This window comes from Notamacropus eugenii, chromosome 6 (genome assembly GCF_028372415.1).
Source record: "Notamacropus eugenii isolate mMacEug1 chromosome 6, mMacEug1.pri_v2, whole genome shotgun sequence".
Classification (NCBI taxonomy): domain Eukaryota; kingdom Metazoa; phylum Chordata; class Mammalia; order Diprotodontia; family Macropodidae; genus Notamacropus; species Notamacropus eugenii.
Window position 1 is genome coordinate 228,765,760 of NC_092877.1, and position 26,995 is coordinate 228,792,754.

General features: G+C 33.7%; 1 protein-coding gene across 5 annotated transcripts in view; it reads right to left on the reverse strand.

The window, feature by feature from the left end:
- The window catches only part of IPO5 (importin 5), a 60,626-nt gene that overhangs the window by 12,017 nt on the left and 21,614 nt on the right, over nt 1-26,995 (reverse strand). For all 5 annotated transcript variants that reach the window (XM_072622080.1, XM_072622078.1, XM_072622081.1 and 2 more), the window contains 13 exons: nt 25,111-25,303; nt 22,193-22,295; nt 20,969-21,065; nt 20,627-20,731; nt 16,519-16,641; nt 16,318-16,438; nt 11,903-11,990; nt 9,534-9,640; nt 6,504-6,628; nt 6,299-6,388; nt 6,049-6,222; nt 2,299-2,517; nt 1,285-1,368 (listed from right to left, as the gene is read on the reverse strand). In XM_072622080.1, coding sequence (XP_072478181.1) covers nt 1,285-1,368; nt 2,299-2,517; nt 6,049-6,222; nt 6,299-6,388; nt 6,504-6,628; nt 9,534-9,640; nt 11,903-11,990; nt 16,318-16,438; nt 16,519-16,641; nt 20,627-20,731; nt 20,969-21,065; nt 22,193-22,295; nt 25,111-25,303 — 1,629 coding nt within the window. The remainder of the gene's footprint in view (nt 1-1,284; nt 1,369-2,298; nt 2,518-6,048; nt 6,223-6,298; nt 6,389-6,503; nt 6,629-9,533; nt 9,641-11,902; nt 11,991-16,317; nt 16,439-16,518; nt 16,642-20,626; nt 20,732-20,968; nt 21,066-22,192; nt 22,296-25,110; nt 25,304-26,995) is intronic.

Sequence of the window (26,995 nt, forward strand, 5' to 3'; positions counted from 1 at the left end):
GAATATCACTTTGGCAGCTCTGGGAAGAATAGAATGACATGGAAAGATTGAGGGAGGTAGATCAATTAGGAAACCAATGAAATATTCCAGAAGAGAGGTGATGAGGGCCTTGATTAAGGTGATGGAGGTAAGAGTAATGAGAACAGAACTGCTGCAAGACATACTGAGGCAGAAATAGCAAGAGTTAATAACTAACTGGATATTAGAAGGAGAATGAGTGGTTTAAAAAAATACATGCTTTGTTGTTTTGATCATAATCAATGCTATATATAAAGAAGGTGTGTATATGTACATACGTGCATAAACACACACAATCAATGCTACACACACATATACACATAATCCTAAAATGAGCCTTCTATGGTCTCCAATCATGGACGTGTCACTAAATATGATGAAACAACAGTAAAAGCTAACATATAGTGTATCACATTTATAAAAACTGGGCACATACACACATGATGCATTTTAAATTGAATAAATCATAGAAAATATTCAACTAAAATTTCGTATTAGGGTACTAAAAATTCCAAATTGGAGTATCCTGCAAGGTTGGTTGCATGGGCCCTATCCTCACTTGTAGAAGAAAAAACTAAATAAAGCTTAGTGATTTTGACTTGGTTAAGTTCATGGGTCAAAAGCAAAGACTTTACTATCCCACTAAAACCCTAGTAAAACCTGTACTTAGGGATGCCTCAATTTCTTATGTTCAGAGGTGTCTCATTAGGTTGAGTCCTACGTGGAACAAGACATTATAAATGTGTGTGTAAAGGATTTTATGATGTATGTAAGAAAGAGAATAAGACTGTCAGAGAAATCAGTTTGGTAGCTCAACTGTCCTTTCTTGATTCACTAATTACTCTGGAGGCTCAGTTAAAGGGAGCAATAAATGAGACACTAACAACCTGAATATCTGTCAAATGTATTTCAATAGTTTTAAAATGTTGTTTTGTCGATATTCAAATGTAGATATTTTTCAATTATTATTATTATCATGACTGCTGTTAGTGATGCTGTTATTATAAGCTGTAATATTATCTTTTAGTCCAAACAGATTATCAAAATGGAATGAAGTCTTTATCATCTGTTTAAAAAAAACTCCTATATATAAATATATTAACAAAAATATCAACTTTAAGCCATTTATTTTATTTAGTAGTAATTCATTTAGAAAACAAAACCTTCAAAAATTTGCTTTCAGTGATATTAGAAAAAGTCAAATCTAATAAAAAAGATTTACATGACTGGGAAAAAAGCCAATGCACTAACATCATTACGATTTACCTGTGGGTCATCATCTTCCAATTCACTAAAGTCTGTCTGTGTCTTCAGCAACAGCTGCATCACATCTGATGCATCTTGCATGAACTAGAAATAAAGTATTTTCAAACGTGAAATTGTAAAATATTACTGAAACAAATTAGAAACAGAAAAGCACTTGCTCTTATATAACTTTTCATGGTTATTCTAAAAAACTGCAACCATAACATACTTATTGGGTCAGCAGATGCCTCACAATTTTAAGTAATTTTAAGACAAAAAAAAAAATTCCAAAATGACAAGAAAATTTAGATTTGTATCCTGGAGTTAACTATAACTTAACTCTTTATGCACAATGCCTTCGTAGATTTTGTACACAATATACTCTAGCTTGTTTTAAAGTCAGATGTTTGGAACTCAAATTATAAATGATGAGGTTCTTAGGTTAGGCTATATAAACTGATTAAAACCATTTATCAGTTGAATTACAGTACTACCTGTAGCCTACTGCCATCAAAGTTCTTTTGAAACTCTAATGGCTGGGGTAAATTAGGTCAAAAGAGTTAGCAAAAGCAGCTTAGGAAGCAAGGTGTGCAGGAAAGGATCCCTTGAGATAGGGGCAGAGCACTAATATGTATGAATTGTACTTAAGTCTTCCTGGATCAAGTGCTACATCTCTAAGAATACACAGATTGTGTGATATTAGAAACTCAAAATTTGAGACTAAAAGAAAACAGCAGGTTGTGATGACCCTGATAAACATTGTTCTGAAGAGTTTTTATGCATGGGCAATACTTTCAGAAGACTTTCATTACTTTTTGGCTATGAAGCAGCAAAAACGTACCATTCTTTTAAATTATTTCATAGTTCTGGATTATGTCTTTAGTAAAAAGGTTAAGTGATATGAGATAAATGAAAATGGAAAGTTTATTTAATAGGCACAAAATCAAATTATAATAAAGGAACGTATTTCTCTGTCAAATTATTCTAAATTACCAAATTATAAATAGTAAATGCAGAATATTTCATAATTCTTACCTTTTCCTTCCCAACAGCAAGACCAATAAGACTAATGCACTCAATAGTTTTTCCTCTCAGAAGTCGGAGTTCTTTCTGAACAGCATTTTCAACTATGTGCTTTAGAGATGGCATAAACAAGTCATAATATGGGACAAACTTTTCTTCTGCTGTATCTGCGACTGATGCGATAGAAGTCACAACTTGTTCCAAAACCAGTTTGGTGCCTTTCTGAATCAGCTTGGAAAAGAAAAAACACACACAGGGAAACACATGAATGTAACGGAAAATTACCATACTGAAGAAAATAACAAGCATGATGGATATAGAGAAGCACAGGAACATTTTCATGAGGCGATGCAAAGTGAAGTTGAATCGTGACAACAACATACACATGCCTTTAACAATTTAAAGGGAAGATCAACAAAACAATCAAAACTGAAAGCTTGGCCCCCAAGAAGGCAGCTTCCCCAATATCACTGAAGGAGCAGGGCATTATGGGTATGGAACACTGCATATCATGTTTTTTCCCTGTGTTGATTTTCTCTTTTATATTCTTTATTATCAGGGATGGCTCTCTGGGAAGTGGAGGATCTAAAGCGGGAAATAAAGTAATGCAAAGACAAAAAACCACTATGTCAAATAAAAGTGGTAAAAATAGAGAAAAAAGAAAATCTGGGACAAACAACCAAAAAGGGAAGTAATAAGAGTAATTGAATCCAGTGTTATGGCCTCAATTATCAATTGATTCAGAACCTTTCTCCTTTCCCCCCCAACCACAATGTCAGTGAGACATTTTCTTGGAATAACTGGCCAGGCATTAATCTGGGGGTGTATTTGTACCCACATTCACAATCATTCTGCCACCTCTCTATAGACTGTCTCGTACTTTTGCCTACCAAGCCCTGCCCATCTATTTCATTTGTGATACAACACTGTTAACACTTCCTACTAGGCATCTCCTCCTCAGAAGTTTCCCACCCTGATCCTAATTTTCTAAACCACAAATCTTCTCTTTGGTTTAATCAAATTTAGCACTGACTTCCTACTAAGAGTCCACTGTGTAGTTAAGTAAAATACTTCTTTCTCCCCTCAAGACCCTTTCAGTCTAGCCAAGGACAAAGAACTGTAACCAAGTTGACTAGACTGGATTACTTTTCAAGTAGAAACCTCTTTTCTTTTTCATCTCATTATATTACAAGGCTAGCTTCCTCATCTTGTCCCTCCAGTATTCTGAGACCACATGTCACCTCCATGGCTTAGGATGATGGGAAGGTCAGGCTTGTTTTGTACTTCAGTGTCACTCTGAGTCCTCCCTACCATCATGCCATCCACCTCACTGCCTTGAATAACAGTTAGATAGTGTGCTTTCAAGATACAGTCTTACCTACAAAAATATTTATAGCAGCTCTCTTTGTGGTGGCCAAGAACTGAAAATTGAGGGGATGTCCATCAATTGGGGAATGGCTGAACAAGTTGTGGTATATGAATGTAATGGAATATTATTGTACTGTAAGAAATGAATAGGTGAACTTCAGAAAAACCGGGAAAGACTTATATGAACTGATGCTGAATGAAGTGAACAGAAGCAGAACACAGTATACAGCAACAGCCACAGCGTACAATGACTGACTTTGATAGACTTAGCTCTTCACAGTAATGTAAAGACCTAAAATAATTTCAAAAGCATCATGATGGAAAATGTCACCCAAATCCAGAGAAAGAAATATGGAGTCTGAATGCAGAGTAAAGTAGACTATTTGTTTTGTTTTTTTCTTTCTCATGGTTCCTCCCATTCTTCTATACAACATGACAAATGTGAAAATGTTTACTAGGAATGTATATGTAAAGCCTATATCAGATTGCATGCCATTTTGCGAGGCGGAAAACATTAAAAGTGAATGTTGAAAACTAAAAGTAAAAAAACTCATTACAAAAAATAGATATACTCTTATCACCTAACACCTCATAATCCCCACTGACTTCAACATATTGACCTAAACCTTTGATTGCTTTACTCATTTTGAGAATGCAAACAATTTTAACCTTAATCACATGAATAGACCACAGACCTGGTATCATTCTACTCCCAATACCTCATATGTGGTGCCATCTCCTTAATCAAACAGAAACTATCACTCAACGTAACTTACACTTTGCTCTAAACACGCTCTCCAATTAACTGTATCACTTTTTACCTAGAATGGACCACAGGATCAATTACTTCCACCTTGTCTTTACCATTAACTTATACTACTCCTTTGCTTCATTATGATCAGCCAAATCAAAACACCCTGTAAGACTAGATGCTTTCAGAACCTCTCACATTATATGTTCTGTTCATATATTTTTGCTCAGATGCAGAAATAACACTGGAAAAATATTAAGAGGCAAGAAATGTAGTATTCTGGGGAAAGCACTAGATTTGGAATCAGAAGACCCGAGTTCAAAATCCAGCTGTGTATGACTATGGGCAAGTCACTTTCATCTTGGTCATAATTTCCTCAAATGTAAAATGAGGGGCCAAGACCAGATTATGGGATCCACCTGAGACCTTCACATTTATCTAGTCCAACCTGTACCTATTCAAAATTCTTTGAGAATTTTAAGATCCTTTAAAGTCACTTTCACTAATTTCTATGAGGCAGTGAATTCTAGTTCTAATAAATATTAGCAGTATATTATTTATTGTTTCTTAACCCCTTGAAGACTCAGTTTTCCCATCTATAAAAATAAAATAATTTTGGCATTACTTGCAAGAATTACTTCGAGCACAGTACACACCATAAAATGTAAGGTACAATATGAATATGAGGCACTAAGAAGCAACACTGCAAATTCAGCTCACTGTGGTATTTCATGTGAATTTGGTCCTACCTACGGCTCAGTAATTCTTAATAAATACACAGCAGAATAATCACGTCCAATTATTTGGGAAAGGGTAGAGGTAACGTGTTCATTGTATAATTTTTGTCCTGAAATCCTAACAATATGAGTATTCAGGATCTATATATTAAGTCTCACCTAGAGAAGGAAGGAAGGGGAAGAGGGAGAGAAAGTACAATAAGGAGAAAAAGTTGCATAATCTCCCCTGGTTCTTGGGTATGTCTGCTGCAGGACCACTTGGCACTTAAGAGTTTAGAATTAAAGAATATGATGAGACTAGCTGAAATATGCCATGAAGAGGTGACTGGATTGTATCCACTGTGGAAATGGCCTCAGTTTAGGAAGCAGGGATTACAATATCATGACACACCTTGTTCCTTGACCACTGCATTCAAGTATGTCTCATCTTGTAATTCTGTTGCGTAACTACCAGATTGGAGGAGGGGGGGGGTTCTCACAACAACTGTGGTAAAGCTGTTGGCAGCAGCTCATAAGATCAGACACACACAACTACAGGGTCATCAGACTTGTCATTTTACACATGAGGAAACTGAGGTCCTGGGACCTCACTGAAGAAAGGAAAAACTGAAGATCTTTGTTTAGTCTACCAGAAAAAAATGGACCAGTAATTATTATCACAGGCTTGAAGCCCTTTCTTTTTCCATTCTCAATCATTTTTTTTTCAGCTCTATGCTATAAAACGCCCTAAGATTACCTAGTTGATGGCAACACAACACGTACTACATTGTTAATTCAGCCTGGAAATCATACCAGAGGGATGCTGAACCACTTTTATACATGAATTTTCTCAAATAGAAAATATATTTAGTCAAAATGAAGGTGGTGTTAACCCCCCTGCCCCAGAAAAATTCTAATTTGACCTACCTCCTGAAGTTTAATCACCATTATGGAATGAAGATGTTTCACCAAATTGTCTAAATATGGAATAAGCAGCGATTTGGGACAATCTTCGGTAAAATTAATAAGAGCCGCAGCGGCATGTGCTTGAACACGCTGATTACCTTGGTCTTCCATGGTTTGTAAAAGAGCTGCAATCACCTGTACAGAATAAAGACTCTTAGGAAATAGTCATTTTGTAACTTTCTTTTTCTTTAGTGTTTGAGGGCTTACTTGCCTTCTCATGGAATTTCTTTTGGAAACCAGGTGCAAAGTCTGTTGCCATTTGTCCAACTGCATTACAGGCAGCATACCTCACTCTTGGATGCTGAAATCATATTTTTACACATGCAAATATATTAATGCATTGTGATAAAAGCTGCAGTGAATTTAACAAAAAACAAACAAACAAAAAACTGAACCAAACCACTAATGCCACTTACAGGATCTTGAAGAAAAAGCAAAACAAAATTAACTATTTCATTTAGAATCCCTTCCATTTGCTGGTGACATCCCTCTCCAATGGCAGATAAAGCCATTAATCCAGCATGCCGGTATTTCCAATCAGCTGCAGAAAAACATTATAAACAAATGAATACCAGACAAATAAAAACGTTTATAAAAACAAAGTGGAAAAGATGAGATTTAAGTATTAAAAAACCAAAAATAAAAGGATAACTCTCAAATTTTCACAAATGTTCTTACTTAAAAGTGGATATGAAATCTACTCAAGCAATTTCATTTTATTAACCATAGTAATAAATGTTTCACAACTGCATGCTAAAATCTCAATTTAGGATCAGACAGAAGGAATAAATAAAGAATAAATAAATTTACAGAATAAATCAGCATTGATACAAAATATTTATAAAAAATCACTCTCTAAATAAAACTTTTTACTGACATCTCATTCATCATCATGTAAAATCCTAACAAGATTGAAAATAGACAGGTAGTGTGGTTTTTATAGAAAAGGATACAGAAGCTAAATAAAAGAATAGCAGCAAAGTCAGGAAAATAAACCTAAGCTCCAAGAAATAATAGTTTCGTCTAGGATTATCATTATAGGATAAAGGAGTGATAGTTGAAATTTCTACAGTATTAGGCTTGTTGATTTTTAGAGCTATTTAGAAATGTCACAAAATGCATTTCCCTCCAAATTCCTTAAGAGTTCAAATGTCAGTAATGCTACAAATGATGAATTTAAAATTCAGTGAAACTTTAATAAAGCATACACATTTTTGCTTACTAGAATTAGTCAACCAGTTTTTTGGTCATATGTAAAAGTGAAATGTAAATGCAACAGAACTTTATGGATATAAAATTGGGTTGGAATGTAAAACTAACACAACTATATGTGACATGTCACATTGTACATTCTTTATTGTTCTGTATAATTTAACTTAAATCTGAGTCAACGTAAAATTGGTTACTAAAACAAGGTTATTTAACAAGGTATTAAGTACTTATTAAGTATTTGTGGATACTTTAATCCACATCCAACCACACTTTTACAAATGCTCCTAATTAGTTTCAGTTGACACAAATTTTAACTTCGGTGAAATTGGAAAATGAATACATCAGCATTTGATGTATTTATTTGACCTTTTCCAACTTGCACCTTTTAATTTCCAAGAAAGAATGCAATCGTCAGATCATGAAATCAACATACCTATCATTTAATTGACTCTGCATATATTCCCAGCTATAAAATTAACAGCAAATATATGCAATTTCATTAGGCTATGATTTATATGATGGTGAATGAGACACATTTGGCAAAATAAACAAAAATAAAGAAACCGCTGCCAAATACACAGAAAGATAGATGGGCAGGGTTAAAAAAAAAAAAAAAAAGGAAACCATAAGAGATCAAAAGGTTTTTTTTTCCTTCCAACTGTTTTATTTTAAATTTAACACGCTGGATAATATAACACTAAATAATGCGCCCAATTCTTGATAAATGAATGGACAAAAAGTTTTAGTTTACTTCGAAAAAAAATCCAAAAATTTAGAGATTACCCAAAGGAAGAGGGTCATTTAAGGAAGGTCTGATCGATAAACTCATAACCACCATACTACAAGGCTAATGTGGGATAGTTAATTGTTCATTATAACTTTTCCATGTTCTTTTAGGAATAAATATATACTATGAGGCAAGAAATGAGAAATAGATTACTAATGACAATGAGGAATGAGTGGCTTTAAAAAAATTTCCATTATATGTTTTTCATGATAGCACATGTATAATCTATATCAAACTGCCTACAACATTTGGAAGAGGGGAGAAGAGGAAGGGAAAAAAATTTGGGACTCAAAATCTTGTAAAAATGAATGCTAAAAATTCCCCTGGAATGCACACTTTGATGGCTATCTTTCATGTTAGTCTTCTTTCACTTTCTTGACATTCTTCTATTATCTCCCTTAGACATTTATTTGGATGGTTTGTCCAGTCATAACCAAACTTAAAATTCCAACTGCCTCAGTTGGACATTCCCACTTGAATGTCCAGGAATACCTCAAGTTTAACATTTCTAAAACAAAAATACAATCAGGCCTATCAACAAGGTCTAATGTTTTTACCTCAAAAAATCATTTCTACTCACACTGCCAGCCCTCATCACAGCTAGATCAATGTAGAAGCCTTCTCAACTGACTTTCCTGCCTTTAGTATTTACTCTTCAAATTCATCTGTTGCAACTACTGGCAAAAAAAGCTATCAAATGAATAACATCATTCCTTTGCTTGAAAAAAAAGCCTTAGTAGTTGTTTAATCAATCTGATTGAGTCATTTGATCACATTTTAAATTGTATTATAATTATTTAGTGTATATCTCATCATCTATATTAAACCAAGGGCTCTGCTGTTTTACGATGACATCCAGAAATCTAACTGGTATCAATGTGGCACTCAGCAAGCGGGAACTTATTAAATGTTTGCTGAGTTGAAATTCCTTTTTCAAATTTAGCTGTTGGACTGCTCCTCTACTTAATTGGTTGCATAGAATGTATCACACAACAATGGAGAATGGTTGACTCTTAGGCAAATATTCAAGATGTTTCAAAGAGGCCAAATTCTTATGCTATTAAATAAAAAGAAACAATAAAAGACTACGTATCCTAAACAAAACCAGCTACGGAGACATTGATACATCTAAGAAATTATAAGCTAGCAAAGGGGAAAATAATAACAATGAAGATGTTAAAGAAATCACCAAGTTATTACCGACTGAAATCATTTGCTATGGAAAAGGGAAATGCAAAGGTAAATCCCAGGGTTTATGGTTATGCATTATACTCTGAAGTAAGCCATAAACTATAAAATTTTCCTAGTGTACAATTTTGATCAACTCAGTGAAAAGGACACTGGAGTGGTAATGGCAGGTTAAAATGTCTATGATGTCTACATACAAGATTAACAGAAAAGGATAAAAATTAAATCTAACATAAACAATGTCATAAAAATGGCTTACGGTTCTGAAGCATCTGCATGATGTGTTCCTTGATCATTGGTAAAACAAGTTTTCCACCAAGCCCACAAGCCATTCTGTCTAATGCACTCTCACCAGCAACTGCATTGCTAAACACAGAAATGATGCATCAATAAATTTATTCAAAAATGTCAGAGAATAGAAGTTTTAGCCTAACATTTTTAACATGAAATTTACGATAGCTGTTACAGGTATTTCAAATAAAGAAATGGTCGATATGGCTAGAACATTAGTGGGAAAAACAAGTATAGTGGTTTTAGGTGATGTTTCAAATACTGGTTTGTAAAATCTTGTTAAATTTTAAATTCTAAAAACTAATCTCAAGAAAGAGTTGGGGTATAGAAGTCTCCTTAAATGTTTTTTGTTCACTATAGAAACAGTGTAGATGTTAAGATTTTACTAGAGATGCTGCAAACAAGGCACTGCCACTATTTGGTTTCATATTCACTGTAGAATTCTATAGCTGGCAAGCTTTTGAAAAGTTCTCTCTCCCTACTCAACCCCCCAAAAAACTATACCTGTATTTGCAATATTTGAAAAAACCCAAAAACCAAAAAACACATCAGTTTTGTTTTTCAAGACTTCTTAGAAAAATTCTCAACAATAAAAATTCCTCAACAACCAGTTCAAATATTTAACACCATTTTTGCTCTAAAAATCTGTCCTATTTCTATTCCAAATTTTTAAATGAGTATCAAAAGACTCTTCTAACTGAAATGAATACTTTGCCCCAAGTAAGTGAACTTCACTATTTCCAAAATAAACCAAAATACCTAAATCATATGCTACAGCTAAATCTTATTTCCCCTACTAGAATCAATGTAGTTATTTTTTTTATATTCTAAAAACACTTTCATTCCTTAATGTCCTATTTACCTGTTGTGCACATCAAGCAATAAATATTTCAAATAACAAAGCACTGACTGTTAAAACTATGTGTAGGTGGTAAGAAGGAATAAAATATAAGCCTTAGGAAGGAAATGCCACGTTTCTTTAAAAATGCTAGCATATCTGATAAAATAGTGCATTTAGTTACTTGTGTAAAAAATACAAAAAATATACTTAGTACTGCATGAAAAGGAATACATCATCTGTTTTTCTCCAAGTGCAGTACTTTTCCCAGATAACCATGCTTACCTCTACCTAATTAAAATGTTCAATCAGAGTCTACTGAGAATTTTGCTACATGAAACCCTCTAAATATAGAAAGCCTGTGGGAAAGAGTATTCACTTATCAAATTTGGCATTCATTACAACACAAAGAGTTCCAACTAGGTCCCCCCCCAATAAACCAATAAGCTCAATGAATAAATGAGTAAACAGGTAGTACCAAAAACAATCAGAAAGAGAATGATACTAATAAAGTAATGGTGAAAGAATCTGGAAAGAAGTCTGTGGTACCTCATAGGTAGAGGGAAAACTAAGAATCAAGTCAAGCAAAATAGTAACAGGAACAAGTTAGTGAAATTCAGCTCTAAATTCATCTTCAAGAAATGTCAACTTAATTATGTAGTCTCTTACTACAATCATGCTCTGTATTCTGGGAAACAAAGCTGACTTTGCACAGGTTTCCTTGCTCATTCAGACACAATGCTAAATGACAGACTGTTAGACCTTTCTTGCTCATTCACAAATAATGTTAAAAATGACAGGCTGTCAAATCTTTACTTACATGGCTACCCAATGTTTATTATCAATCAGGTATGTATGATTTAATTAAAGATTAAAAGAAAGCTATATGATACACTTCTCCAGGGGTTTTGGTTTGCAAAGAATATCAGAAAAGGTTTCATGCTATTTGATATATAAAGAATCAGTGCTTAGGAAGTATATGAATATTCTGATAATTTCAAAAGATTCTTAATATTGTACTCATTAGTTTTCCTCTCTTCTACACTGTTAAAAAAAAAAATCAACATTAAGAACAGTATAATGTCTAATACAATGCCAAGTACCAGTAGACGTTCAAATGTTTGTTGATTGTAGAACAAAAAAATAAACTCTTTTTCCTAAAGTTTAAAAATCAAGTGAATTGAGCAGAGAGATGAGTAAAAGAATAGAGGACATAAAAAAGGACTGAGCTAGAGATAAAATATTGATTCACAGAATAATGAACAAATACTCTAGATTTAAGCTAGATAACAAATTCTAATCCCCTTTGTCTATTACTTTAAAACATGTTTAACAAAACGTAATTACTCATTTATTACTCCTCCAAAGCAGTTTCTGAGATAAATGGTATAAAATTACACCAGAAGTCAGTGAGATGAGCTGGAATTAGAATTCATAAGCTTTCACTCCCAGTCTTCAGTTTTATTGGGCCATGCGTTTAAGTTTTCTGAGCAAATTACCTGTCAAAATCATCATCTTCCAGTTCATCAGCATTTGCCCAATCTTCATCCTCTTCTAGGTCTACCATCATTGCTAACATCTGAGGAACTTAATACAAAACAGAAACAGGTTTCTTAATTTGATATTCCCCTCCACCCAACACATATTAGAAAGTAAAAAAATCTGTCTGAAAGAATATCTGATAAAATTCAAATATTCCAGTGGGAATGTGGCACAGTGGAAAGACTTCCAGACTTGGATTCATTAGAGACTTTGGTTTGAATCCTGCCTGATATTTACAAGCTGAGACCATGTGTCCAAATCACTATTTCTTTGAGTCTTAGCAACCTCAGTTGTAACATTAGAGAAATAGGCAGACATTTTCAAAAGTTGCTGTGATGATCAAATGAGATGCCTGTGAAGTGCTCTGTCAAACAGATACTATAATTCCAATTCATTATTACTTCTAAGAAATATAAAGGAGAACAAATTTTTTGGCTATTAAAATGAGTGTACAACTCAACATATACAATAATGAAAGAGGAAGTACAAGTGTAAACATCAACTCAAGAGTTCAATACTTCCAACACAACTGGAAGGACTGTAGTCAATTTTTAGTTATCGGGGTTCCAAATCTTGTCCTTAAACTGGCACAGAGAGAACAGCATGTGAGAAATACAGGCATTTCCTGCTCAATGTTGTTAATGGCTCTGTAAATACAACAAATGGTTGTGTAAATACACAACCTCACAGAAAGCACTTAGTTCCTTAGTATCAAAGTATAAATGAGAGGTAAAGTTTGTTGACAGAAAATTCAGACCCTACTTGGGAGATAGTGGGGCAAAGAAGGTAAACACTGGGTGTTTGGGTAGAAGAACCAAGGCTATTGACTATCCAAGGGTGGAAGAGCTGGTTGCATTTTAGAGGCTATCAATTGCGACCTCGAATTCACTTTGGTTTGACAAAAAGGTGAGTTGTGAGAGAGTTAAATAAAATAGAAGTGAGAGCTTAAGAGTTGTAATGGGCCTAAAAGCTTCTGAAAATTAAAAGAGAGACTACTGTAATAGATACTCTGGTGAAGATGGTCACTATTCTTGTTACCATCAGGATACAAAGCAAAGGTATCAAGGGTATACTAATGAGATATTTGTGACAATGTCCAGGTTCATAGTGTAGAGAAATCTTTCTACCAAGAAACTTTCCAAGGACTTTGGTATATTGAAAAGCATTAATCTTGTTTTACAACTTTCTTTTGGGAAAACAATTACCCAACATGCACTCAAACATAGGTAACAATAGGATACTGTTGACTAAAGCCTATAAATATTATTATGGCCCAAAACTTTATTTTTATCTCAAGGCAGGAACTGTGTAACTACTTCTATCCTTCTATCATCTAATATCATAAACTACACATACCACATACTAAAATGCTGACAATGAATCTGTATATCATCATTTTATGTTGCCACAGGATTAATTTCAAATGAAAGGAATAAAAAGATATAATAACAGCACCTACTTGTAAATAATGTGAACAAATAATTCAAAAGACACGAGAGGAGTAGTTAAGAAGAAAAACCCACTGAACTTCACAAGTCAAGAGATTTGTGTTTTGCATGTAATTCTTTGACTCTCTAGTTCCCTGGGCCTCATCAGGAGATAATTTCTACTCTAGCCTGAGTATTCTGTAACACTAAAATGTTCCTGTCTTTTTGGTTGGTACAAGAAATTCAATGCATTCCTTAAGTTTTGCTTGAATGGGGTGAGCAAATAAAATGTTTTGAGGGAGTTAAAAAAAACCCCCCCACAAAACTTATTTACACAGAAAGGTAATTAGTATAGATATATATACTGCCTTGAACTCTTTACTGTTTAGCTTACCCAACCAAAAAGATGAAGGTAATATAACCCTACAGGCTGTTCCTTTCTACAACCCTAGGAATAGGGTATAAGAAGGGACTCTCAAATTGATCAGAATCCAAAAGAAGCATCAGAAGTCACCTAGTCTCCCTCATTCTACAGATCTGGGTTCTCAAAGAGCTAGAGTCACTTGTCTAAGATCACACAAGTAGCACAGCCAGGATCTGAGCCTAAGTCTTTGAACTCTCTATCCAATATATTTCTCACTATCCTCATCAAAGGGTTTTCCCCTTTGAAAAGCAGAACCAGTTGATAAATGCTTTATTTGATAGCTTCATTCCTCAAAAACAGGACCAAGTGATGAGGGCAAAGGCTTTTCCTGACCTAAGTATTACCAATAAGGAAGAACCGCTGTACTAAAATTAAAAAGTCAAGGACCTTGGGAAAAAGGACACTGCAACTTGGATTTCATGAAGATCTACCATTTGTCTACAATTAAGTAGAGTAGCTTTCAAGAAATAAAGAATAGATCAGGCCCTATAGCCAAGAATTTTACAGAGTAAAGGAAGGAAGGGGGTTATAGATTTCAATCTTGAGGTCAAGATTCCAGTTCCCTAGAGAAGAACATATTAAGTCTCACCAATGAGGAAACTGAGTCTCAGAGATCAAGTGACTTGCTTAAGGCCATACAGTTAAAGTTTTTAGGTCAGGTTTTAAAACTGTATTTTTCCAAGGTCAAGGCCAACCATGATACCTCTATGAAGAACAAAAATTCTGATGACACAAATGATTCCAGTGAGGAAGAGAAGTTGAAGCTAGATAAAGACTTGTTGTAGGGATACAAAGGAATTAAGAAATGAGTTAAGACTTTAAAATGATGCATATGGAAGATGGAAGTAATAGCAAGTAAATGGAATAAAAAATATACAAGAACAGTATGGTCCTTTAAGAAGGGTAATGACGTGAATGCTGAGATGACAATGAGTATGAAGATGAATAAGATGGGCTTTCTTTTTTGCTTTTTAAAAAGACTTGTAGTGAGGATGTATAATTGATATCATATTGTTTGCCTTCTCAGTCAGCAAAGAACAAGCAGGAGGGAAGAAAATTTGGAACACAAAATTTTGACAAACTAATAATTAAAAAAAGAGAGCTGTGGTGAGGACAAAAAAGGGATCAGATGAATGCTATGAGTAAATAAATAGAATGAGAATGTATCATCAAAAAAAAAGGGGTAGAAATAAGCAGGTCATCTTCTATTTTGTCTACCAGTAAAAACAACCCTTAGACTACAAAAACAAAACAAAAATGGTTAACACGAATGTGATGTCAAAGATTATATAAGAACTGAAAAGGACCTGGTTACTCTCAATGTGTTCAAATCAGGAGGTCCAAATGATCCATATGCCAGGGAACTTAAAGTTACATAAATGACTGAATAATTGTTATCAGTGACCTTTTAGAAATTAAAGAGAACAAAAAGAGGTGCTTCAGAAAAGAAGACACGCATATGCAACTTCAATTTCTTAAAAAAGTGGAAGATTCAAACTATGTTCAATAAGCCTCACTTTAATTTCTGGCAAAATTCCAATGCATATACATAAAATAAAATATGTAGAGTTGCAAAGTGAAAAGAATTATATTAGAATATAACTATCAAAACATGTAAACTTCATGAATCTGAGGCGAAGCATTCCTGGTCTAGACAAAAGTTTCAGTGAAAGGGTCCTGGGACTGCAAACTCTATGAGATAACTATGTGATAACAGTAAGTAAAAATGATAACAGATTCTTAGGCTGCATTTAATAAAAGTAGTTCCACAGTAGTCTGCTCTAGTCAGACTATCTAGAACACCATGTTCATATCTATATACCACATTTTAGGAAGGATACTGACAAATTAAAAAGGGAAAATGAAGGGACTGAAGACAATGTCAAATGAGGCTCTGTTACAGTACCAGGGTAGTGCAGCATTTAATTAGAGAAGGGAGGGGGAATGGAATTGCTTTTTTAAAGTAATTGAAGGCTATTATGTGAAAAAGCGTGAGACTATTTCTGACTTTGGAGAGTGGAACTAGTAACGAAGTTGCTAATAGGTTGCAAATTTAGATTTGATGAAAGGAGAATTTTTATGGTTAGAGCTGTCCAAAAGTAGAATGGGCTGTCTTGGGAGACAGACATCAAAAAATTACTAGAAATCACAAAGACTGGACAATCATTTGTCAGGGATGTTATAGGGAGGGTTCCTATTCTGATATAAATTGCAAAAAAGGGGCAAAGTAACATCTATTTGTTCTGCTTAGCACAGGAATTAGTAATAGAGAAGGGAGTGTCAACAAATCTACTTGCTTTCCCAAATATAATTTGACATAACAATCTTTAATTCAAGTGATCCTTTCATATGGATAGTGAAATGAGCTCCTACTTTTAATTCAATGAGGTTATGTAGTGGATAAACCGACCAAACTTCTAACTGGTGTACAAATGAAGACATCATTCAAGAACTTTCAACTTTCTCTCAATTAAGTATCATTTAAGCCAAACAAAATATTTTACAAAGACTTTTTACTTACTAGCCTGTGCAACAATATTTGTGTGTTTTCTCAGCATAGCAGCAGCAGTTTCAGAGAGGGTCACTATTACTTCAAGGGCAAGTTGACGTTGCATATTATTGAGGCTAGTATCTGCACATAACTACAAAACAAGAAGATCTCAGTACATTTACAAGCAAAGAATATTTAGGAAACAAATTTTCTTCTAGTGATAAAGTTTACCTTTAGACTGAGCTGTAGAGTAGCTTCTAAGTGGGGACGTAAATACTTTGGAACAGTATCAGCAATCTCAACAAGGGATTTGAGGACTGAGTCATCATTCTGGTAGCACGAGTCATTTACAGCCTACAAAGAGATGAAATGGAACAACTTATTTATATAGTGCCTTACTCTCAAAACAACCATGTCAGTTAAATGAATATAAACATTTCCATGATTTGCTTTTTATTTTAGTCACACAATTATTCATTCAGTAACCAGTGTATAATAATATTCTTTACCATGACAATCAGAAAAAAATATCTGATCATTTCTAGTGACCAAAATATAAGATTCTTGATTATCAGCTTTTGACATTTGTGCTTTCCTTTGTGCAACTATAATGGGAAATGCATGTGTTGGGAGACTGTAATGCAGAGGAAAGAATGCTGGATTTGCAGTCCTAAGACACAGATTTAAGTGTGAATTCTACCACTTCCTGTGTGTTATTAGGTGGACCAATTAATCCTTCTGGGCCTTGGCTTCCTTATCTGTAAAGTGAGAGTATTAATCTAAAAAAACAATAGGGTTTTTCTAAGTCTATGATCTTATGTCAAAATTACAGACTAATCTAAAAATAAAAAGCTACTAAATTATTTGTTAACAGTAAATTAACATTTATTAAATTCATAATAAAATTAAAAAAATCTAACAGCCTGAAATATGTCTAGGCTCTAATAATTATTAAACTTCTGATTTGATTGCTATGAGAAATTAATAAATTTTTATTAAATGAAGATACAAAGAATCCACATTGATTTCTGAAGTTTCCAGAAGACACTTGGGATATTCTGTTAAACATATCCTTTATTTAATAAGCCCAGATTTCTCTAGTTTCAGGCTTGTCATTTGATGCTTCTAATTAGAAATATCCCCTAAGGTTGCTCTACTAGAGCTGTCCATCAAATTCCCTCCATACAGCAAATCTAAGTTCAAAATGATTTAATTTTTCTTCCATGTAAAAACATTTTGTATATTTTTGATCAAGGACAGCTATTAACCACCAATTTCGGTATCTACTCAAAAATCTATTATCTTTTACAGAAGCTATAGACGCTGTGCAATGACTCCTCTTAAAGCAAAGTCTAGTATCTTACTGCACTTGTGACAATTATAAGATCTTCTTGAGCTGCCTCCTTTAGTAGCTGATATTTATATACTGCTTTTAAGATATGCAAGTGCTCATGTACAAAAATATTTATAAGCAGCTCTCTTTGTGGTGGCCAAGAACCGGAAATCAAAGGGATGCCCATCAATTAGAGAGTGGCTGAACAAGGTGGAGCATATGAATGTAATGGCACACTATTGTGCTGTAAGAAACGATGAACAGGAAGGCTTCAGAGAGGCCTGGAGGGACTTATGAACTGATGCTGAGTGAAAGGAGCAGAACCAGATCATTGTACACAGTAACAACCCTAGCGTGTGAGGCATTTTTCTGGTAGACTTAGCCCTTCACAGCAATGATTTACAACATTCCCAAAGGACTTCTGAGGCAAAATGCCACCCACGTCGAGAGAAAGAACTAAGAAATTAGAACGCAAATATTTTCTCTTGTTTTTGTTTAGTTTTTCTCATAGTTTCTCCCATTCATTTTAATTCTTTTGTGCAACATGTCTAACGTAAAAATGTGTTTAATAAGAATGTATGTGAAGAATCCATATAAGATTGCATGTTGTTTTAGGTAGGGAAGGGGAGAAAATCTAAGACTTATGAAGTGATAGTAGAAAACTGAAAACAAATAAATTAATAAAAAGATCAAGTGCTCTATATACATTATCACAATGGTTTCTCTCAAAAGCCCTAGAATGTAATATATTATTATCCCTATTTCCTAGATGAGTTAAACTGAGGTTCAGAGAGATTAACCGATTTGTCCTTAGTCATACAATTGGTGTTTGAAATGAGATATGAAACAAAGTCTCTCTAGTCTCCAACTCTGGTATTCTTTGTAAAACATGGAACCAGGGTAGTAAAATAAAAATTTATCATCACTCCCAGGATTACCTCTCTTATGTTCAATTCAACAATCATTTGTGCCATACCCTTAGTCAACCTATGAGGAAGGCATACCATAAGTCATATTCTGTTTTGTCCACACCCATATGCATACCCATACACATCCACTAATTCACCATTGGAGTTGATATTGGTGATGATTACCAGTATTGTATCTTCAAAATACACAAGCTGATAATAACTTTAACTATTCCACTTTATTAATGGATTTCAATAACTTAGCCACCACTGTATGCCATAGAATTTTATCTGCAGAACTCAGCTGTTATCCACTTTGAGGAAAAAAAGTTTTTTTATCAATCTACATCTAATACTTTGTAAAAATCACATAATCAATTAAACTTTTTCAGGAAATGGCAATAAATAAGGTCAGCATATGTACCCTGATCCATTTCCCATTTCTGAAGCTCAATGGTTTATTTCAATTTCTTGCAATTGTTTACAGTATATCCTCATTTTTATACTTTTCAAAAATCATGAAAATTTTGGGCTTACTTTAGTTCAACTGTGTAAACATCTGGCTTATTCTCTGATTCTTGTTTATTTCATTTCTCGTGTGTGTGTGTGCGTGTGTGTGTAGGTGTTGTCATGTTCATCATCTTCTGACTAAATGCTTGTTGACTTAACTGACTCCATAAAATCCTATTACAATATCTCATTACCATGTAGAGAAGACATGGGATTCACAAGGACTAGACCATCAAAAATTCTACTATGTTCAAAAACACTTCAAAGAATCTGCATGTGATGTCTTGGTGAAGGACCAGTAATGAAATTTAGGGACTAACCTAGTGAATTCTGTGGAGTACAAAGGAGTATTTCAAAATGTGGATAACCATGAATAAGGTATCAAATTTCCAATATATATATACTTATATGGATAAAAATAAATTTAAAACCATGGTTCCGATATTCTTTGATTTGCACCTCTCTAATCAACAGTGATTTAGAACATTTTTTCATATAACTACAAATAGCTTTAATTTCTTCCTCTGAAAGGTCATGATATTCTTAAAAGGCTAAACAGGGAGAGTACAAATATGTTCACCACTACATGATGTTCTCTGACTACAGCAACCTAAAAATTTTTTTTTTACATTTCTTACAGTTTTACCTTACCTCCGCCCACTTTCCCAATGGTGATACTGAAATGGCAGGAAAGGAGGCAGTAGAACTAAAAATCACATTTTTGAAAGTCCATCTAAGTATTTATTGAACTACTTGGTACTTTAAAAAATATATTTTTTTATTTATTTTTGGTTCTCAGCATTCACTTTCAATGCAAGACATCACAAGAAAGAAGAAACAAACAAAAAAAGAAAAAGAGAAAGAAAATAATATGTGCTTGGCACTTTTAATGTGAGCTTTTTGTTCAATAAACTAAACTGAATTAAATCAATACTATATATTAAAAAAAGAAGCTAGAAAAGTTTTGAGCAAAATGGTAAGACTATTCTGTAATTCTTTTCATTCCCCCACCTATAAGGGAAAGAAACTAGTAGTTTGCTTTTATCATGTTCTCTCCAAGGCCAAAAAGACCATTATTTCATGAGGTTTTTGGTTATCTCAATTTACAGAGCTCACTGGAAAGTCCCTCATAAGGGTAAGAGAAGTGAATGGGCTGTCTCTTCTTATGTAGGTATGTATACTAACATCTCTTGAGGATAGAGAGTGAGGAACACTAGGAATACTACAAAGAACCTAACCAAGCCCAACATACTTTGATATTTGGTCACGTCAGTGGCAAATTTAGGCACTGGGAAAGGCATAAAATGTTATGGAGATATGGCCCAGGTTTAAAAATACTAGAAACTTTGTGCCTGTATGCAATAAATAAACATTCTTTTTGAAAACTGGTTAAAAGAAAAAACAACTTAGGATTAACAATTAGATCTAATTAAGATTTGTCTATGTACATTTATATGCAGATAATATATATCCTTCCATAACCCTAAACTTGCAATATTTAAAACTTCACAAGATACATTTTATAAAGCACAGAGTTGTATATTTAAACCAAAATTGTACAGTAACACCCTTGCTTTTATTTTCTTACCTGTAAGATTCCAGGCAGCAAGTCTGCAAAATGTTTGAGTAATGCAACATTATGCTCATTCGCAAGCACAAATGCAGCTGCAGCTCTTGCAGATAATGTCCTGATCTGAAAAGAGTCAGAACAGTGTGTATTAGGAGAAATAATTTATTTTCTGCTGTGAATTCAAATCGTCCAATGCTGGATACTACTGTGTAAACTTCCTTTCTACTTACTTTACTAATAAATCCTAGTTATTAATCCATTTGGAAGTGAAAATACCATGAATTATTTGCTAAATTCGCTTCTTTGCTAATAAGATGCCAGATTACACTGGGTATTTCAAGAAATGTAAATTTTTATTACCGCTGGATGTTCCTGGTCTTGCATACACTGAACCAACATCCGTTTGATGACATCCAAATAATGCTGTTGTTGATTTCCAAAAATTCCAGGAAAGTTCCTGAAAATGTTACAAAATATATAAATTAACTAGGTCTTCATGTCAAGTGTTCACATTAAGTTTAAATGATCTTAACCACTGAACCTTGCCCCCCACTTCCAATAATATAATTTTGGGCTGGGGTAGAAAATGTGAGCAAAGGTAACACCACAAAGGTGGTTCCTTAGGCTGGCCCAGGGCCACTGCTCCCTGGTTTTCACCTCTGCCGTCACTTTGGTTCCTAGTTGGAAGTTGCTTCTGGTTTAAGAGATTAATAGGAACAGGGATCAAATCTGAAGCAGGAATGACAACTGGGGGAGGGGCTTTTGAATACTTGGTCCTATTCCCAGCAATCCAGGTTATTTGAAAGTCTTCTATATTCAAGTCAATGAAAAACTGAATGTACCTATCTATTGATGTTTGAGGTCAGGTGGTCAAGATAATAAAATTAAATTAGAAATATGATAAAACAAAGTAGAAAAATAAGAACAGACTTATCAGATACCTACATTTCTCTTCTCTTTAAACGCTTAATTGAAAGTAAAGGCATAACTTAGCGAACATAGATTATGTTTCTTGGTGTGTTAATCAAATCATATCTTAATTTTAACCAGGGAATGAAAATAACCCCAGAAGTAAAATAATTGTTTGGTAATGTAGATAAACACCCCTAATGCATCATTTTTAAAAAATTTGCATAAACATATAAATGTGTCACACACTTGCAAAAAATATATATATTTTCTTAAATTGGAACACTATAGTTTTTAAAAACGTGGATATAGCAGACACTACCTGACACTTGTCACAAAAGGAAAAGAGAAAGATTAGTTTGTTATTGTTTGGGCCACGAATTACAGAGAAAAGCAAGATAATTCCACTTATGATTATTAGAAGAGGCAGAGGTCTGGTCTATAATAGAAAGTATAACATGTAATAAGATATTACTATCTACCTTTAATACAAAGTGCAAGAGAATTAATATGTACATATACACTTACTAATGTATATACATACACTCAAAAGTATTTTAAAGACCATAAAAGCTGAACAATTTAAGTTCAGAGTTCCTAGACAGGGGCTGAAACAAATATTAAATGTTTTATTTTCTTCCAAAAAATACATCATAACTAAATCCATGAATATACCAGAAAATGTGAAGGGCAGCTTCCCGCAGTCCCACATTTTGAGAACTGACTGAATCAAAAAGGAACTTCAGACCTTCTGGCCACTGGTTATTGCCATCCTCATCTGGAAGCAGAGAAATTTAGGCAGTAAATGTATAATTAGACTTTAAAACTGAAGTTTCTTAAAGGGTGACTCCTCATTTAGAAAAAAATGAAGTCAATATAATATTGTATTATAGTTTAATAGTAGTATAATAAATTCAGAAGGATAAGTTTAATTGCCAAAAAAGGTCAACCCATGTGTATTCATAATGTTCACTATCTCATATTAAATTTGCAGCTACCAAAATGTTTCTCTTAAATGTAACTATTTGCACAGTTTTAAAAACAGCCTTTTTTTAAAAAATAAAACCTGAATAAATTTTAACCTTTATTATCACTTTCACTTAGACTCAAAACTATTTGAATTTTTTTCATATTTTAAAGAAAATTATTTTAGCTTCATAGCACAGAGGGATTTTTATTTCTTAGGTTAACTTTTCAACAATCAATATAGTTAAAAAAGTCAAGGACTCCCTCAACCTTTCTTACTTTCTAAGAGGTTTTCAGTTTAAGGATTCACACTCTTCAGTTACTTAAAGTCCACATTGAAATTTGAGTATAAAACAGGATGAGAACCACCATTTTGGGGACGTGGATGATGAAGTAGCTTCAAATAACTACATTTCACTTAGATCAGCATTGAAGTAGAAAAGGAAGTTACACCAAGAAAGTTCAATGTTAAAAGGGTTGTCTTGTCTCCAAAGTACTTTAGAATTTTTTTGGGGAGAAACGAAAGACATAGGTAATTTTAATTAATAAATGTACTGGATTATCAACTGTGCTTCATAAATATGTTCTCTTTATATTAAGTCTTTAAAAGTCTTTGTGAAAAGGATTCTGAAATTCAACTATCACCTAAATGATACAAATTCTATCAGTTAAAAAACCTCATGAATTCATTACTGAGCAGACAAGAGGAATTTGCAAAGGTTTAAGAAAAAAGACAGAATTATGTAGCATTCAAAAAATAAGAGTTCTCAACTTATAAATGGGCTGTGTTCTGAAGGTTCATTTACAAGTTGGTTGTTTGGAATTTAGAATAAATTTTCCCATAGAAACAATGTTATAGTAGTTAGTTTCCTACTGGCCTAAAAAAGTCTGTTTAAAAAAATAAACCACTGTATGTTTTGAAAAACAGTAGGAAACAAGTACTGTTACACTTAAATCATAGAAAATGTCATGGATCCCCATTAATTGTACTGCTAGAATTCATCAGCTAAGTAAAGCAAAAAAAAAGTTTTTAGCATATTATAAATTTAGTAATGCTTTTAAATGGAACAGGTACTTCATAAATTATAAAAGCCTCTATTACAGACATCTGAAAAATTACTACATGTGTAAAACATTCATTATTCAAGATAACTTATTTTTAAAAAAAATTTAATATTGAGTCACATTACTTTCTTTTCTGGATCTAAATAAAGATCAAAATGCACATAAAGAAAGGCAGCTCTTGAAATAGGTTTAGTGCTTCCCAGGGGATCCTCCATCTAAAGACTTGGGAACCACTGATCTAGAAGTTGACAGCATTAGTTTTTATGTCTACTTTCAAGTCAAAATTCATGGTCGCCTTCTTCCTGGATACAGGTATAATCCTCAGCACTATTCCTTTGCATTTTGGCCAATACAACTGTTTTAGAGTTATAAATGAAAAGAAGATTGTCTTGGGATAATGAAGGAGACTTCACAAGAAAATGTCTATGTGAGAAATACTGTTTACTATTATTAGCTGAGTTGTGAGTAATGTAAAACAGAAAGATCAGTACCCATCCTTCTGAAAGAGGTGGCTGGTGATTTGGGGTGAGGCCATGGACCCCAAAGCAGAGAGCATGTAACTTGCCCAGCATTCTCTCCAAAACACTAATAGCTGCCTCAAAGTAAAACAGGCACTGGAGCTATTATACATTCCCTACTTTAGAGGCTCAGAAAGGGTCAGTGATGTATCCATACCAAGTTGCACAGCTAGTGTCAGAGACGGGAATTGAACTGTTTAGCCTTACTCCACCTTTCTCCAGTATACCACTCAGTACCCAAACTAAAATATCAATTGAGCTCACTGAAGCTGAGTTTATCAATATTTAATATGATGGATTTAGAGGGAAATGAACAGAAAATGAATCTGCCATAGTAACCCCTTTAAACCAAATTAAGAAAGATGTGGCTAAACAGTGATTTCTATCAGATGCAATAGCATTTATTTTTAATAGTACAATGAGGGAACGGGGAAAGTTCAGATAAGGAAAGAAAAAAAAATCACAAAACAAGGCAACTTTCTAATTGTGACTTCAATTTTATCAATCGGACACTTGCAGACATTAAGGAAACCCATATTATTCACATCTAGAAAGATTCTAATACTCCAAATCAAGTAATAAAAAAAGAATGAATGGCTACTTTGTATTTTTCAGTTTCACTGGCATAATTAATAGACAGTTTTACTACTGGTTTGCCTGTACTTCTAAATTTTTGCCAGAACATAAGGGTAAAACATCATTGACAAGACTGTTTCATTTAAGTGCTAAATATCCAGGGAGTTGCCTAGGAAAAAGAGAGATAAACTGATCTCACTTAAGCACATCGGCATATACATTAGCTGATGCATAATTTATTGCCAGTCAGTCACACATGGAAAATCTGAAATTATAATTACTGCATAAGGAGAAGCATAGTATGTATATTTTAGAGTCTATTCAAAGGATTCCACAATAATTCTAACTCTTTAGTCTCATTTAAAAAAAAAAAAGTCCTCAAATGTGAAACAGGAACTTTACTCCAAAAGATACTGAAGGAATAATATATGCACATTTTCTGTTACAGTATTTTCTTTTCAGACCTACCTATTAAATTCCTGGCCAGCTCAGCAGCAATATCACAGACTTTTTTCCTCATACTAGACTGTGTTTCCATCTGAATAATTAATAGTAGTTCAGTTTTGATGGCATTCTGAACATCAGAAGGAAGAGTTGGATAAACTTCCTCAAAAGCAGAGGACAAAAGACGTCGTAGCAGGACAGCAGCCATTTGTCTAGCCTAAAACAGAAAACAAATTTTGTTACCTTGTGTATTATTGGAGAAAAACTTGCAAATTAATTTCATTCCACTCATTAACATATAAATTTCAACTGCCACCAGTAGATTTCTAAAATTCTTCAGAAAATGACTCCTTTGACACCTTCCCACCCCTCAAAAAGTGAATAAGGTATATGAAAAGTTTTCCATTGATTTGTCTTTGTTCACTTACAGCAAAATTTGAACCAACACTCTCCTTCCTTCATTACTATGGAAAACAATTAAATAATGCTCCTTTTAAATTCATCTTTCCACATTAAACATAGTTCTTCAGTCCTGGCCCATCATTCTGCATGACTACTCTCTTACAAAACAGCTTGGAAGAATGCCTTCAAGGCCATTTTATTCCTTAACTATCATCTACACAAATGAGCAGAGTATACAAGTCCCCTTGGTTTTCCACTTCTAAAATCTCTTCCACTTTGATGGAGTAATTCCTTTCCTTCAAGGACTTATTCAGGTGCTGTTACCTCCTTTACGAAGCTTCTCTGATCCCACTTCTTGTTAAAAATAAGCTCTTACTACCAAACTATTCAGACTTGTTTTATGAACTTACACTTATAGTCTAGTTATCAGTGTTATCTATCCTTTCTCCCCAAAAAAGATTTCTAACTCAAGGTCTGGGACTATTTTTTATTTCATTGTATTCTCAGCACCTAGCACAGCATATCCCCATGTAGTAAGTGCTTAAACCATTTGTCAAATTCCATAGAAATTCTCAGGTCAGCGTTTACTAACAAAACTTCAGGCACAGTTGACCAAAATAATAAATTGTTATTTTATGCTACGCTTAAAATCCCTAAAGTAAACCTATGACTCTGGACTCCAGAAAATAAGAATTTTCTGTCAAAATATATTTTCTTTTTTCACTAATACCTTGAACTTTTAGTGATCTGTCAGGCTCAAGAGTCTTTTAAGATTTAAATTACTTTCAATATATCACTAGTGTTTTACTATAAATTTTTTGAAATTTTATAATCCACATAGGGAAGTAAAATTCTCAAGTGGTTAGTTGGAAGGAGCTAATAACCTCAGAAATCACTTAGTCCAATCCCTTTGTTTTACTCTTAAAACACAAGTCTGACAAATGATGGAACTTTATACATTAATATTCTATATATGTTCAGTTAAGTCTTATATAGTAACAGAAGACCCAATACTATTAATGTTCCATTTTTCAATGCCTTGCACGCAGCAAGTGCTTAATAAATGTTTGTTTCGTTTCTTTCTTTCTTCCTTTTTCCTTTCTTACCATCAAAAAATTTCAGACCATATAATCATCTATCCTTCCAGATCTGGTGCTCTTCTTGGCCTTCCTTTCATATACTATGTACCTTCTAGTTCTCATCCATGTTGTTATCCATGGCTGTTGTTAAAGCAGTTAGTTCACACAGTGGATAGAGCGCTGAACCTGGAGTGAGGAAGACCTAAGTTCAAATCCTACCTCAGACTCTTACTAGCTCTGTGACCCTGGGCAAGTTACTTAATCTCTGCGTCTCAGTATCATCCTCTATAAAATGGGGATGATAACAGCTACTTCTCAGGGTTGTTGTGATGATCAAATGAGATACTATTTGTAAAGTATTTAACAAAACTTAAAAGAGTTATATATAAATGCTAGCTCTTATTACTGTTGTTATTAGGAATATCAAA